General features: G+C 45.4%; 2 protein-coding genes across 2 annotated transcripts in view; one reads left to right on the top strand and one right to left on the bottom strand.

The window, feature by feature from the left end:
* The window catches only part of SPAG1 (sperm associated antigen 1), a 37,861-nt gene extending 24,700 nt beyond the window's left edge, over positions 1-13,161 (top strand). Inside the window, exons 14-19 of the mRNA XM_077351798.1 lie at positions 5,495-5,670; positions 6,665-6,806; positions 7,211-7,337; positions 9,959-10,123; positions 11,185-11,559; positions 11,711-13,161. Coding sequence (XP_077207913.1) covers positions 5,495-5,670; positions 6,665-6,806; positions 7,211-7,337; positions 9,959-10,123; positions 11,185-11,559; positions 11,711-11,842 — 1,117 coding nt within the window. The 3' untranslated portion in view covers positions 11,843-13,161. The remainder of the gene's footprint in view (positions 1-5,494; positions 5,671-6,664; positions 6,807-7,210; positions 7,338-9,958; positions 10,124-11,184; positions 11,560-11,710) is intronic.
* Positions 13,162-16,049: 2,888 nt separating this feature from the next.
* The window catches only part of RNF19A (ring finger protein 19A, RBR E3 ubiquitin protein ligase), a 54,653-nt gene continuing 53,972 nt past the window's right edge, over positions 16,050-16,730 (bottom strand). Inside the window, exon 12 of the mRNA XM_077351796.1 lies at positions 16,050-16,156. Coding sequence (XP_077207911.1) covers positions 16,083-16,156 — 74 coding nt within the window. The 3' untranslated portion in view covers positions 16,050-16,082. The remainder of the gene's footprint in view (positions 16,157-16,730) is intronic.

Here is a 16,730-nt window from a genome sequence, read left to right as displayed (position 1 = left end):
TTTTGTTTCTCATTTGTTATGAGAAAGGATGACTTATCTGCTTCTTTGTATGGAGTCAGGTGACTTTTGTCGTCTGAAATAAGCTGAAACCAGCATAGCACTCAGACTTCCCATGCTTTTGACTGTATGCTTGCATCTAGCCACTTTCAAATTTGCCTTGTGCTTCCTTGCTGAGTTCTTGAAAGTTGCTTAACACTTTGACCTTTTCCCTCCTCTCTAGGCCTTATTTATGCTTTTTGCTTCACTGCTTATTGCCGCTTCCTTCCTGACAATCCATCTCCTTATTTCAGCAGCTTCTTCCTCCTCTTCCTCCTCCTCCTCCTGGTAATTCATTTTCAGCTTGCAAAGTATTTGTTTCTGGAGTCTATGAAATAGAACTGAAATTTATGAATCCTGGGGCATTGGCTTTCTCACCCAGGATTTTGTGAAGCCTTGGGGTTTCTTGGCAGCTCTGGAAGGGTTTCCTGAATGGGTGGGAGTTAATTAATTTTAAAATATATTTTCAAAATTTGTTAAAAATTTATCAGGTGATATGACCATATATGGTCACGTTGACCCTTCTCAATTCCCAAAATGGCCAATACTGGGCCTGGAGGGGATTGGGCCAGGTGGCCGAGTACTGGCCCAGGTGGGCTATGCTTCCCAACCATATTCTGCATGATTGTGCCAGTTCTGGGATTTCTCCAAGCCTGAAGAATGTTTCAGGGGGTTCTCAATGGTCAAAAGGTTGAGAAAGGCTGGGCTAAGAGTTGGTTCCCTGTAATATCACTACCCAGTTCCCTTAAAGGGCTCTTAAAAATGTCATCCCAGCAATGCAAAATGAAAAGGGAGTTTCAATATCTTCATGTTGATATGTGCATCACCCAAGTGTTACTTCAGTAAGTCATGTTAAAATGAAGCATATGAGTTGCGGGGGACTGATACATCTCCTTCCATGCTAACAGCAGCCCCCAAAGGGATGATGTTACTTGATGAAGACTTGAAGGCTGGGGTAAAGGATGGCTTGGTTGCTGCTGTAGTAACATGCACTACCAAAAAAAGGTTGCTTTTTCTAGCCTGTGACATCTCTACATCCAGTTCTTGCCTTCTTAAAGAAAGATGACTGAATTGGTGTTCCATATTGTACCCTTCAGGGCAGTTGTGTATTTGGGATTTAGCAGAGTTATAATACTGAGTCTGTGGCCTTGGTTGATTATGTGAGTTGACAGGGAAGTTTTACAAAGTTGATCTTGCAAACAGAATATAGCTTGTGCCGAGTTCTCAAATGAATTTCTGTTAGTATTCTGATGATTCAGTGTGAAGTTTCTTTTGGGTTGGATCCAGCCAACATTGTCCACTCAATCTTGCCTAATTCTCCTCCTTAGCACAGCCCCCTGTCCCACACAGCTGGGGCAGTCAATCTGTGGTCCTCCAGATGTTCATGGACTACAATTCCCATGAGTCCCTGCCAGCAAATAGTCCATGAACATCTGGAGGACCACAGGTTGACTGCCCCTGCCACACAGCTTGTGTCCAAGCACATTCTGTGATCCCCGGCATAGCCTAGTTGAGTGATCAAAGAAGATCCCCTCCCATCTGTTGCCACCAGTGGAAAAGCTGTATAGATAACCTTTTGTGACCAACTGAGAATCCACACTGAGCCGGTACCTCAGGGGAGACTGGACTTGGAATTGCACATTACCTTTGCTGTGTGGATAAATGATTTTTAAACTGGGAGATTCTACATTTAATTGAATCTGGAATCTCCCTGATTCTCTGTGATCTGCTCAAAAGACATGTACTCATTAGGGTTAGGGAGTGAATGCAGGTGTGCTGCTGAAATCTGAAGTCTAGACTAAATTGAAGTCATGATGTTCCTCAGGCCCTGTGGGATGAGCGGAATAGTAATACCTGTTTACAGAATTTCTTCTCAGGTGCCTGGAAAGCTGCATCTGGGGGCAGAATGTGTCACACCAATGCTTCAGGCATTTTCCATAGTCTGCCGGGGCACAATTAAATGAGACTAGCTATTTTCTGAACGTGGGTCCTGTGTACCTAAAACAAAGGCACTGTGGTGCCTTATGGCTATTAGGATGAACTCTGAGCTGTCTTACTACTATCCATACATCATGCTCAAATGCCAAGCATGGCTGTTAGGTGTAGTGGTTAAGAGTGGCAGCCTCTAATCTGGAGAGCTGTGTTTGATTCCCCACTCCTACACATGCAGCCAGCTGGGTGACCTCGGGCTAATCACAGTCCCGTCAGAGCTGTTCTCAAAAAGCCATTCTGTCATAGCTCTCTCAGCCCCACCTACCTCCCAGAGATTCAGTGGTGGAGAGAGGAAGGGAAGGCGACTGTAAAATGGAGGAGCAGAGTACTGTAAGCTGCTTTGGGAGTCACCACTGGTGACTTTCATTAAGTCCAGGTTTAGCATGATATCTGAATGCAGGCAACCAAGTAACCTTTTTTGCTGCTTGGTGCTGAACTGGGATTCTCAGCCATGTGCCTAGCTTGTTAAGTGTAGTTTGTACTAACTCTGGTTTGTCACGAAACCTTAATGCAGAAATCCCATTTTGTTCAGCAGCAGCACTTAGCCTCCTTCTCACAAAGGGAAAAGAGCAAAGTGACAGCTCCAGCCTTCTCAGGGCACTCCCTCCTACCTGCTGCCTTCTTTCTGTGTCATTCCCTCTTCACTGGTGATGACTCACCAAGCAGGGATGGGCTCCAATCCGGAATGGTGCAATTTCAGTCTGGCTAATTATAGCCCGAGCCTCTTGTGGTGCAGAGTGGTAAGGCAGCAGACATGCAGTCTGAAGCTCTGTCCATGAGGCTGAGAATTTGATCCCAGCAGCAGACTCAGCCTTCCATCCTTCCGAGGTTGGTAAAATGAGTACCCAGCTTGCTGGGGAGTAAACGGTAATGACTGGGGAAGGCACTGGCAAACCACCCCGTATTGAGTCTGCCACGAAAATGCTAGAGGGTGTCACCCCAAGGGTCAGACATGATTCAGTGCTTGCACAGGGGATACCTTTACCTTTACCTTAATTATAGCCCAGACCACATTTGCAAATGTTCTTCTGATCAGAACTGGAAGGGAGAGCGTAATCTTGGCTGGAAAAGGAAGGCAGAGTAATCCAAGTGCAAATAGAGGCTGGTTTGCCTGAGGCAGGGAGTCCTTTAAGGCAGGGGTAGTCAACCTGTGGTCCTCCAGATGTTCATGGACTGCAATTCCCATGAATTCCCATTTGCTGGCAGGGGCTCATGGGAATTGTAGTTCATGAACATCTGAAGGGCCACAGGTTGACTACTCCTGCTTTAAGGCAGTGGTCCCCAACCTGCGGGCCGCGGCCCGGTGCCGGGCCGCAAAGGCCATGGCGCCGGGCCGCGGCTCCCTCTCCCCGCCCCCCCCCGCAGTAAAAAACTTCCCTGGCCGCAAGCTTGCGGCCCGGGAAGCTTCTTACTGCGAGAGGGCGGGGAGAGAGAATCAGGGCCGGGCCGCGCCCGTGCGGGCCGCGCCCGTGGGTGCGGCCCGATCCACGGGCGCGGCCCCCGGGCGCGGCCCGGTCCGCGGGCGCGGCTCGCGGGTGCGGCCCGATCCACGGGCGCGGCCCGCGGGCGCGGCCCGATCCACGGGCGCGGCCCGCGGGCGCGGCCCGACCCGCGGGCGCGGCCCCGCGGGCGTGGCCCGCCGCGTGGGCGTGGCCCGTGCGGCCGCGGTCCCCGCGGGTGCGGCCCGATGCTCTGCCGGTCCCCAGCCTCATAAAGGTTGGGGACCACTGCTTTAAGGCATTTGGATGGTTAAGAAAACTCAGAGGCAAGAGCTAGAGATTTGAGTCTAGAAGCACCATAGATCTTTGGGTATAAACTCGTCCAAGTAAGCCTACTAGTTGAGTGATCAAATTATACTTGATCAATTTATACTTGGGTATAAAGGAGAATCAGGGCTCCTTTTGTCAGATAACAGACTCAAATCTAGCTCTTCTGCTGCAGTCCAGCACAGCTACCCTCCTGAAACAATCTCACACAGGCAAGATCACTTGTTTCTGTGAATGTGGTTTAATCAAAGACAGACCACGAAACAAACAGTTTCTTTTGTCCCTTTAAGTTGTTGGGGGCTTTCTACAGCAACGAACATGCCCTTGAACCTCGATCTGTGGCACCTTCTGGTCTCCAGAGAAGCCCCTTTGCTCCAACTTCCTTTTCCTTCTTTATACTCTCCTCAGCAGGGTGTGTGGCCTCCCAGGAGCTATGATTCACAGTGACAGCCAACAGTTTGCTAGGTCATGCTGACTTGGGGCTACTGATGCCTGTATTTAGGGCTGAATTGCAAAAAAGAGGAAGTAATCCTAGCCTACTCATGGCTGTGGTATAAAGTTGCCAAGACACTGGAAGCCAGAATAAGGGTCATCCGACCACAGCTCCTCTCATGGGTTCTTCCTCATTGGTATGATGAGCAGTCCCTTTGGGTTGGCAGTCAGGCCCTGGCACTAGGCCTGAGCGAGAGAAAAAATGCATCTTGGCTCTTACCTGTGCCCGATTGGAGTCAACACCCCAGTCCAGCCTCAACCACGGCTGATTCCACACAGGCGGTTTTCTCTGTTTCAGCAATTCTAACAGTGCACCTTTTATTTATGTCATCCTCCATTCTGGCACAAATTATAAACAACCCATTTCCCCCCCCTTAAAAAAAAACTGGGGGGGAGAGAGATTTTCTGTCACAAGCATTGTTGGGGCTGTCTTTTTCATGGCCCTGGAAAGGGAAGGTGTGCTTTGTGTTTGAATTAAAAGAAATGCCCCCATTGTCCCATTTCACTGCATGTAAAGTGTGCAGTGCCTTGGTGTTGTTGACGCCAATAAAACTGAGATTTTTCTATTCTGGAGGGGCCAGGGCAACACTGCACAAGAATACAAGCTGCACATGTTTTTCCTCACTCTCTCAACATTTGAAAATGTCCTGTTGTGCTCTCTCTGCCCTGCTTCACTCAAAAAATCAGTCTTTTCGGGGTAGTGATTAGCATTACCAAGGGATCCAAGTATTATATTGTTTTGAAGCAACGCTGGTTGTTTAAGTGTCGTATTATGCTATCGAGCACTACACATGCACTCCCAAAAATCAAATGTTGGGCGAGTACCATGACAGCAGCATGACAACAGCAGGTGCGTGTGTCTGCATGATGCAATCCACCTCTGATATGGAAAGTGGAAAAGTCGAAAGTGTGCTGTGTGGAATCTTTGTCCCAACTGTGAATTGAACAACAGTCACACCCACAACATGATCACCACAGAAACCCCCTACTTGTGTGTAATCAGCCCAAAGAGTGTACATGTGAAGGTTTTTGAAGAATGGAATATATATTTAATAAATAAAGACCATAAACACTTTAAAAACTTGGGCTTGCTGCTTTAAGTCTTGTTATTTTGATTTGCTTTCCTTGGGAATAATTATGTAATTAATTTACCAGGAGCTTTTAAAAAAGTGGTTCATATCTTTAGAAAAACTTGTTTTTCTCCCTAGGATAACGAGAACATTAATAGACCAGGATGGTCCAAGTTGGAGAGAGAAGCTGCCTCCGATACCAGTTGTTCCTGTTTCTGCTCAGTTACACTGGTGGGATGGAGAAAACTTTGTTTCAGAGACAAAGGAAAACAAAATGGCACCCAGCCATGAGGATCAAAACCCAAAGATTTCTGGTATGTTCAATGTATTTTAATGGCAATGTAGCAGACAACCTAATACAAAAGATTAGACATTATAAATGTTGTTATAATGCCAGATTAGGATCCGGTAGACCCAAGTTCGAATTCCCACTCTTCCATAGAAGCTTGCTGGCTGATCTGGAGCCAGTCGCATCGCTTGAGTCTAATCCAGGGGTAGTCAAACTGTAGCACTCCAGATGTCCGTGGACTACAATTCCCATGAGCCGCTGCCAGCAAATGCATTTGCTGGCAGGGGCTCATGGGAATTGTAGTCCACGGACATCTGGAGGGCTGCAGTTTGACTACCCCTGGTCTAATCTATCTCACAAGGTTGTTGGGAAGATAAAATAAAGAGGAAAACAATAGACACCACTTTGGGTCCCTATTGTGGAAAAATGTGGAGCATAACTGAAGTAAAACAAAACTGTGTTTTAGAATATCGGACATTATCCAAAGAGCTGTTCCCGTGTAACCTCTGTAGTATGCTTGCATATACCAGAGGACATTGAAGCTCTCTATCCTCTGCAGCTGCCTGGAACTGTTCCCTGAAGGCCATTCTAAAAGTCAGGGGACCTTATGGGAGCCTTTAGCAGAATCCAAAGAGCTTCAGTCAGAAGTAAAATTTGGGAAAATGTCATTGTGTATAGAGAAGTCCTTGAATAGGTATACAGTATTCATAGATTGTAACAGCTACACGGAATTAAGTAGTCTAGTGATAAACTGTATTCTGTGCCCATTTCAATGAAATCTCCCATTTCCATTTCCTACTTTGCATGCTCAAGTTAACTTCCACTACCAATAAAATTCACTGTGGGGATTGTCCCATTGTAAAACATAACCTTGTGAAGAGAGCTTCCTCGAGGAATGAAGAGGCATCTACTTCCTGAAATCCATTCTTGTTTTCTCAAAGCCACAGAAGCAGTGCAAGAATTTCTTCTCTGGGCACATTTGCTGTTAGTGAATTCTTTCTATCTTTTTTGGGAAATAGGTGAAAAAGCAGAAAAGATGTTCAACACTCTTAAGAATAAAGGGAATGAATTTGTGAAGAAGGGCGAATACGAAGAAGCATTGAGAAAGTATAATGAGTGTATGGAATTAAAACCTGAGGAATCTACCATCTACACTAACAGGCAAGTTGAGATCTATAACAATGCCTGCTTTTTGTGCTATCCTGCTTCATTAAAAAAGCAAAACAGTAAGAGTCTGCCTTTGATATTTGTAGAAAGGTCATGTTTAGGACCATTGATGGTTGTTGTAAGGCACAGCGGCTTCTTGTATTACAGCTGTTATACAAAGGTCCTTAGTGAGGTGTGAAAAGATTATTTTTGTGTAGAAAAATATATGCCAATATAGGTTTTTCCCCCCATTCTGGTGAATATTAGGATTGATTGATCCCCATATGAGATCGCAAATAGGATCAAGCTAGTATGGCATCATAGACATAAAATTGTAGCATGAGAATCTACCCTGGGATTCTGCGAGTGTTTCAGGGTGTTCTTACACAGCTCTGTTGTTTTTAATTATTTTGTATTAGAGCCCTTTGTTACTTGAAGCTGTCTAAATATGAAGAGGCCAGAAAGGAATGTGATTATGTCCTTCACATGGATGACTCCAACATAAAAGCTTTGTACAGGAGAGCTCTAGCATACAAAGGACTGCAGGTAAGGAAAGACAGGAGCCAAGCTGTCATTAATTTAAAGGTAAAGGTATCCCCTGTGCAAGCACCGAGTCATGTCTGACCCTTGGGGTGATGCCCTCCAGCGTTTTCATGACAGACTTAATACAGGGTGGCCTTGCCAGTGCCTTCCCCAGTCTTAATTTACAGGTATTCAAATTAATGGCAGTAAATACATGGCATGAGATGTAAGAGCAGTATTTTTTTTTAAACCCTAACCATTATAAACATGAGCTACCATTTAGTGACAGGGTATGTTCCTATTACTTGAAGAAATGAATGGGTCTTGAAAGTTATTGCTGATTTGGGGACATGCAGGATGGGATTTGGATACAAATCAGGTTGGTCAGTTGGGAAGTATTAGGGCTAACAGCACTAGTTACCACCATGCCTCATACTCCGTATGGCAAGGAAATCTGACAGCAGATTAACACTCCAACCAGTAGTAAAAAAAGGAATAGGAAAAGGTGTCACAAGTAGCAAGGCCGGAAGTAGTTAACAGGCCCTGTGACACTTACAGAAGGCTTGGAAGATTCAGAGAGGCTGGGAGAAAAGTGTATAGGGTGATAGCAGAAGACGACAGTAGCTGGGAGATTAATGGGACTGACTAAATTTGTCCAGCAGTAGAAGACTGGAATTTCTGAGAAGTTGTTGAGGTCAACCAAAACCATGCCAGGTAGCAAAGGCAGTGGGAGTGATAGCAACCACCTCTGTCCCAGACTGGAGCCCTGGGAAGGACTTGGTGAGGAAATTGTTATTGGAGGAATACCAGTGTCATGCTACTCTTCGCCCCAGGGCTGCTTTTTCTTGGGATGTTTGGCTGTAATGTGAGGGAATAACTGGAAGTAGGCTTACTTGGACGACATCTTCAGCATTTTGTTGTGAGCATTGTTTCTGAGATTTCGCTTAGGGCAGATCTGAGTTATTGCCTGGAAAATGAATGCCCTTACGTACCAAAAAACAAAAACCATCCATTTTCTCCATTGCTTTTATACCTGTTCACAGTTCTGGTATTCCCCCTTTCTTCTACTATGGTACCATTTTATCTTTATACCGATTGCATGATGCTAGCAAGTCAAGGATCATGTAAATAGTGAGATATCACAGTGCACTTTAGCCAGTCAGATTTGGCTATTGTAATGTTGGCACGAAGTGGAACGAAGCCACTATCTTGTTGGAGGGAAGGAGAACAGAATCAGGCCTTCATGTTGCCTGGATAATCAGGCCTTTTCTTTTCCTTGCTGAGTTGCGCCACATTCCATGCCTGCTCTCAGCATTGCAACACAAGGTGATAAAGAATACATCCTTCTATTACCTAGGCAATCTAAGGCATCTGAAGTTGACCCTGGGATAAATAACATGCAATCTATATAATAATAAGCAGGCGAATCCCATCTTGTTTGTCTCACATGCCTCACTGGGCTGCCCACTCACCTGCAGAGCTACCATCAATACTTCCCCATCTCACATGACAATGGCATTGACTGGAGGAGGGGAGCGATTCATCTCCCCCTCCTCCTCTTCACTATCCACCTGCCTGCCTCCCTGGCATATGAGGCGGTGGTTTTGCCAGTAGTTCCTGCATCCCCCTCCCTCCTTTTCTTTCCCCCTGTCTGGCATAAGCAGCAATCACTCTAGTTGTCCCATGCAGCCTACTTGACATATAATACTGTGGCTCCTGTTCTCTCCCTTTCTTGCCCACCTGGCTTAGGCAGCAGTGGCAGCTCTTCCAGCCTCCCCACACCCACCATATAAGGCAGGGGTAGTCAAACTGCGGCCCTCCAGATGTCCATGGCCTACATTTCCCATGAGCCCCTGCAAGCGAATGCCATGGTATACCCCTGATATAAGGGGATGCTTTGTTACATTCTGTGCAGAAGCAAAGAAAACTTTATTTTGTGTGTGTGTGTGTGTGTGTGCATTTTTCTGTGAAACTAGGAGGGGGTGTCCCCCAGGTTTGCAGGAGAATATGCCCTATCTGCACCTGGCTGTAATCTCTGTGTCTATCAGTCTGCATGATGTCAGATTCAGCATTAGATATAAGCTGTGCCCCCCATTTTAGGCCAAAGTAAAATAGCATTCAGAATTTTATGCTGTCTGCACCATATTCTTACTGTGAGGCATGAAACGAACTGAAGGAATAAATATCAAAGGTTGATCTGTATTCCACGCCGTAGCCCTGCTGCTGAATCTCCTGGTCTCTTTGTGTAAACAATTTCTACAGCTTTTATTTGTGCTTCAGTTTTCATAATGCTGCATCGTGAGGATGCTCAGAAAACCACCCTCCATGTTTCCCAGGGAACTGGGCTCAGTACTGTATATTTATAGGTTTTCAGGGGCCTTGAAGAAGGGACCGAATAGGTGTTGTTTTGCTCACTCATTCCTGACAGCCAGAAGCCATCTCTCGCCACCCTGGTGGATTCTTAAGAATGCAAGAATTTCCTTGCAGAATCATATCACAAGCTCAATGCTGTTATCAGGAAATACACATAAAAGTCACTTTAATCCCAGTTTTTCCTACCAAAGCCCTGCCGTCACACAGTTTATGAAGTCAATGAGATTTCAAACTCCTTCAGTTTTGATGATCAATAATTTTCTAACTTTCAGAACTACAAAGCCAGTATTGATGATCTGAATAAAATTCTTCTAAAAGATCCAAGTATTGATGAAGCAAAGAAGGAGCTGCAGGAGACTACCCAATTGCTTAAATTGAAAGGTGACAGCACGGACAACAGCCAGCAAAAGCAAAGGAAAAAAATTGAAATCCAAGAGGTATTTCTGTTTGTTTCATATTAAGCCTACACGGAGCTGAATGGTTTAAGATTCAGAGCGTTACATGAAAGTTTGCAAAAGTGCTGTGAACTGGGATAATAGGTCCCAGGTGCTAGATCTTGGCGTTGCTGCTGTGGGGGTTCCAGGATCCATTTTGGACATATCATTGCGGATCTGTGAATCTCAACAGCCTACATCTTAGTAGGTCATATCTTAGAGTTTCTGAATTTAGTGTTCCATTGAGAGTCTTAATTTTGGTATTGCCACAGTACTGTGGCACCATATATTCCATACTGTATATAATGTTTTATATTGTATCCAGGCTTCTGGAGGTGGAGTGAATTGATAGCATTGGATCTTTTTAAAAAGATCTGTTGGATTACACTGTGGAACAATATGCTGGGTAGTAAAGAGGGTTGCAATAAGGAGAGGGAACTGGCAAAACTCTCCACCTTTGTGGAGACCAGGGGAAAGTGTCAAGTTGTCTTATGTGTGAATCAGCCCAAAGGGAAGAAAACCACGGGGTCACGGGTTCTGCTCTGGTCTATGCATGACCACGGGGGTGGGCTTGATGGAATGGGTCTTGCTTGCTTTCTTGGCTCCCTCCCTTGTAGTAAGGTGTCAGTTACACACAGCTGGCCCTTCCTATGTCATGTTGTTTACTGTGCATTGTTGGATCGCGTCACTTAGGAGCTTCCTGCTGCTGGCTGTATATGTAAAGGGACCATAGCCGCTAAATTTAGTCCAAGAGAGATTAAAATGAAAATCTGGGGAGGAAACTATAGAACAGGGGTAGTCAACCTGTGGTCCTCCAGATGTCCATGGACTGGAGGACCACAGGTTGACTATCCCTGTTGTAGAAGATCTTTCCCCAGAGAGAAACTGTAAATATTCGTTTGGTTGTGATGAGGCATTAAATCAGGGCACAATTCCCTACTGTGTGTTCTTGAACAGCACTCGTTCATTTCATTGGGCTGTGTAGGAGAAATTCTCATAATTTTGAAATGTTGTGTGTCAGATCCATATTGCTGAACATGGGTTTGTGGTTGTTCCCCATTAAGGTGAATGAGTGTGAAGAAGAGGAAACCCAGACTTGTGCTTCACAGAACGCTGCCGTTAACAACCAGAGGTCAACAGGAGAGCTAGAAACAGCAGCACCGTTGAAAACCGCAGAAAAGCTGGTAATCTCTAGGCCATCCAATGCCTATGAGTTTGGCCAGATGCTAAATGCTGTGAATGGCAATAAGGACATCACTGCCTGTGCAGAGCTCTTAACAGTTATTGAACCAAAAGATTTGCCAATGCTGCTGAGCAACAAACTGGAAGGAGACAATTTCCTATTATTTATCCAAGCCCTGCAATCTGATGCATTGTGTCAAGACCCTGGCCTGGTTTATCAGCACCTTCTCTACCTGAGCAAAGTGGAAAGGTTTAAGGTAAGCAACTATTTCTTCAGTTTAATGCCGATCTGAAAATGTACCAGTGAACGGTTAACGAAATGCTTGCTAACTCTAGGAGTCCCTGGGTGTTTAGAAAATGCTGTTTATAAGTGCCAGTGTTACACAGATATTTTTTCCCCCTTTTCAGCTGGTGTTGAACCTTCTTAGCGAGACTGCCACGGAGCTGGTTCGGCAGCTGTTTGACTCTCTTTCCAAAGAGGAAAGTGAACAGTTTTCTTTACACGATCTGGAGAGCCTTAAAAGAGACTTTGAACTTTAAAACAACCTTGTTTTGGAACTGCTTCTTGCATGCGTTCCTTTGATGCCCAGAGGATGGGCGCATAAACTGTGCAGACCTGCATGAGGTAAAGTCAATTTCACTTGGACTGTCCAGTCTGCTGCAATTTTATTTTTTTAACTATCCATGCACCTTGAAAACCTGCTCTTCCATTTTATGGTAGCGTCTATTTTTATCCTGCAGAGTGCACATGCATGTGTTTATATTTATGGGCTGTTCCTTCACATTGAGGAAAACGGACTGAAAATAGACGAGCCGCTGAGGTGAGGCAAGGAGCATGCGAACCAGGGAAATGCAGATGACACTATTCCTGGCGAAGCAAACAGCCCCTAATGATGTAGCTCCTATGCATCCATTGACCTAATGAGGAGAATATTCTCAACTATATTAAAGTGTGTTTCCGGAGGCTCTATGTGGCCGCCCAGTTGTTAGTAAGTTTTTGGGTCATATTGCTTTGTTCTTGTTACTCAGAAGAACCTTCTAAGGAAGTTGCTTTTCAGAAACCATTTTTAGTATGCAGTTCCATGGAGGGGGGGAGGGGAGTCTCTTGTACAAGCCCCGTTGGCATGAATGGGCGTTCTGTGTTGCTTTTTTCCTGGGGCTTCTGTGAAAAACCATTCCCAGGGCATTGTGCACACAGGCTTCACTTTTTATTCCTTGACAGATAAAATGACCCCTCTGCATCTGGCTGCGGGATGGAGGAAACCACCCTTTTCCCTCGCCCCCACCTCCCACCAGTGCATTGTGCAGGGACTCCCATCCACCTCCTGTTGAGCGCACTGCTATGTTGTCTTAAGAGGACAAGACTAACTTGCTTATTCTCATCTTGCATCAGTGCTGCTAACTGAAATGTATGCAGTAATGTGTTTGAGAGGTCTGAATGTATATGGTTATATCAGCCTTTTTTTGGAGAGGGTGTAACAAGGGATAGTTTGACTCCTGTTACAGCCAACTACATGAAAGATGTTTTGTTTGTCTCGGTATACAAAGACCCTTTTTTGCTGCAAGTCTGGTGAACCGAGTTGAGAAGCAGAACGAGCTACGTTGTTAAATGTTTTGAAGCAATAGAACATTTTTAAGCCAACTGGAAAATAGTAATTTATTATTAGTGTGCATATCACATTTTATTACGGCAGAGGCCGCTCAGGTACTTGCACAGTTTCGAAGGCGGTATAAATTATCAGTGGTTATTTTTCCTTCAACAAAATTAGAATTTAAAAAATAAAATGTTAAGTTTAGGTTAAGAGCTTACCTACTTGTAGTTCTTTTCCTATTTCAAAATAAAGGTATTTGGCATATTATGTGCATTATTCAATAATCCTTTTGGTGTTTTGCTTAATCATTTGTGTGAGTGGCTCATGGGCAGGGTTGGCCTTGCCCTGCACTACATTTACACCTACCATGTGGGTGGCTTTCCGGCCAGGGGGTTCATCTGCTTGTTGGAGAGAATGGGCCCAGCCAGGTACACATCAATCCAGAACAGTGCTGGCAGCACTTGTCTCCTGCATGCTTCTGCGGGGAGGGATGTCTGTCCTAGGGATGTCCACAATAACTCTCCCACTAGGTCACATAGGGTCTTGTCCTGTCCATTCTATGGCTCAGAATCAGCACTTGACAACACTTTCCTGGCGGTGTCTTCTTTGGTGAGCTGTAATCGGGATCTCCAAGTCTCAGCAGCTAGCAGGGCATCCCAGAGAGATTGCCAAAAGTTTGATGCCTCTAGCTTGTACAGGGCCCACTCCACACACTTCTGAACTCATGCCTGATATATGACTGGAAAGTACCTTGTTTATGGCTGGTAATTCAGACCCCACCCCTGTCCAAACCACTCCTAACTTAGAGGGAACACAGGGGGGGCATCCCAGGGAAGTCTACCACGAGTGTGATGCCTGTAGCTCACATACAGCTTGTTCTGTACAGACCTGACCCCGCACCTCACTTCCCACACAAAACCACTTTCCTGAGGTCATCTTGTTTGGGTGTCCATAACTCAGACTCCTGAGTCCAATCCTCATGAACATCAGTGAGCAGATAGAGGCGAGTCAGCCCAATACACCCCGCAATTTTGGAGTCTCCAGGACCCCGGCCTCCCCCCTGCATCACAAACTTCCCAAACCACTTTGGTTTGCAGAGTGACTGGGTTCAGGTGTTCTTGGTTTGTGCCAATCCCATCTGACTAGGTAATAATGAAGGTAGTGTGAAGTCCAGCTGTCCAGACACACGAGTTGTTCTAAGATTTTTAAAAACCATGAATAATTAAGCAAGCAGTTCACCTAGTTTTTTAATCAAAATAAGCATCTTGGTGTTGTGACACTAAGAGAAACTTGGAAAACGGCTGCTTGATGTTCAGCAGCGGGTCTTGTGCTAGAATCTGGGAGACCCACAATCAAAGCCCCACTCTTCCATTAAGGTGGCCTTGGGCTCAGTTACTCTTTTGTAGCCCAACTTTCCTCACAGGCTTGTCCTGAGAACAAAATGGAAGTGGACTAATGCTGTAAACCAGGGGTAGACAACCTGTGGTCCTCCAGATGTCCATGGACTACAATTCCCATGAGCTCCTGCCAGCGTTTGCTGGCAGGGGCTCATGGGAATTGTAATCCATGGACATCTGGAGGACCATAGGTTGACTATGCCTGCTGTAAACCACTGTATGTTGCCATTGGGGAGAAAAATGAAGTACAAATCTCTAAACATTCACTTTGAAGGACAGGAGAATTCAAGTGCCCTACACCATGATTTATTTTATAATTTTATTTGTATTTATTTACATTATTTATAGTCTGCCTTTCTCACTTGGACTCAAGGCAGGTTACAGAAAGTTAACCAATACAATGGACAGGATGGGTTATTCAATAAACAATACAAGAGGATTAGGGTTGCAGAACCAACCCGGAATTTGAAAAACAGAAATGAAGCAAAGCATAAGTATTAACATGACACATTAAATAATGCAAAAAGTACACTGTAGGACAGTTTCAGCAATCTAAGCACTAGACCACAGTCCCTAAAAAATTATCTCTGTGAATCATTTAGTACAGTGCAACTTAAATATTAACTGCACAGAATAGCCCTCTTGAATACTTCAGTTTTGCATACCTGCAGAAAGCTCGGAGAGTGGGAGCCTTCCTGATCTCAGGTAGGGGACCATGGTGAAGAAGGCACATGTGCAGGTAGTGGTTGAGTTTGCCCATTGGCAGGTTGGCATCTGCAGAAGTCCCTGCTCAGATGTGCGGAACTGTCATGATGTGGCACAGGAGGATAGGTGGTATTGCATGTGTGAGGGTCCAAGGACAGTGTATGTGATAGCCAATGCCTGAAACCAGGGGTGACCAAACTCTGGCTCCCCAGAAGTCTGTGGACTACAATTCCCATGAGCCCCTGCTGGCCTTAAACTGATCCCAGTAAACTGAGAGGCAGCCAGTGGCGTGACTGAGGACTGGGAGTAATATGCTCCATTTAGCTCCCCAAAATAGCAATACTGTGGTGCCATGCTTTAATGGGAATTTCCATACTGATTTTTGAGCAGAAACCAATGTTATTGGTCTGCTTAGTACCAGTTGTGCTACGGTTTCTCGCAAGACCTGTCCAGATTTTAAAACAAACAAAACAAAACCATACACTTATACGACATTTTAGTTCTGTAAACAAATTTGAATCCCAGAGGGCGGACAGCATCTTGCCTAGGTACTCCATTCCGTTTAGCTCTGACTGTAGGTCTGACTTCCACATGGATGCTGCTTTCTCAAGGGGACACACAGACCCACTTTTGGTTGACTATCCCAGAAACGCAGCTGTGCTTTTCATTAAGGTGTAACAGATGCATAGATTCTAGAGCAGGGGTTGTCAAACTGCGGCCCTCCAGATGTCCATGAACTACAATTCCCAAGAGCCCCCTGCCAGCATTCCCCGGCAGGGGGCTCTTGGGAATTGTAGTCCATGGACATCTGGAGGGCCGCAGTTTGACTACCCCTGTTCTAGAGAGATGGAAAAGGGAAATGTCTAAACGGCTCACTCAGGGATTATAAGGAAGCTGTGCAGTTTGGAAGGGTAGTGCACGGGAGCCCCTGATTACTTTTCTACCGTTTCTGAACGCTATTTCCATAACTCCAGTTTTAATGGTGTAATTCTGAAAAGCAAGTGAAGGAAATGCCAAGCTTTCACAATTGCCAAAAAAGACTCAAGCGCAGGGTGCTTCAAAGGTCAAATCCACGACTACTTGCATTTAATTGGGCGTCGAGCACGAAGAGCTCTTATCAGTTCTCGGCTGCAGGAGCTGCTTCTGTCCCAGCTGTAGACCTGCAGTCACATAAAGGGACGAGTGAGCAAACAAAGTCACGGAACTTTTCAAAGTAATTTGACAGCTATACCTTACGAAGCCTGTACGAAGGTCGATCCCCCACCCCATCACAATTTGTGGAACTCATGTTATAGTAGGTGACTTACTAGAAAAGCCCTGCTTCATCAGACCAGAGGATCCATCTGGACAAGCATCTTACTGGCAACAGGAGCCAACAGCTGTTTGCTGAGTGTCAGACCACAGCTCCCTCTCCCCAGCTGCACCTCAGAAAGCGACAGGTAGTCCCTGGAAGTCAGACAAGCATGACTAATAGCCACGGATAGGCATATCTTCCATGGCCTCATGTGAAGTCCTTTCAAAAGAGGTCCAAGCCAGTGGCTCTCAGTACGTGACATAGCAGCAAATTTCTTGTTAGTTATGCATGATGTGTACTCTGAATCTCCTCTGGGATCCCACTCAGGGTCATCCCCAGTTTAGAATTTATGCTCTCACAAGCCAGGGCCCCACTGAGAACAATTGAGTGTGTGTGTTATTTTAAATAATCTGCACTGAAATTAGGATATTTTTACTTAA

Source organism: Paroedura picta, chromosome 9, assembly GCF_049243985.1.
Source record: "Paroedura picta isolate Pp20150507F chromosome 9, Ppicta_v3.0, whole genome shotgun sequence".
Lineage (NCBI taxonomy): Eukaryota > Metazoa > Chordata > Lepidosauria > Squamata > Gekkonidae > Paroedura > Paroedura picta.
This window is presented reverse-complemented; position numbering and strand designations above follow the sequence as displayed.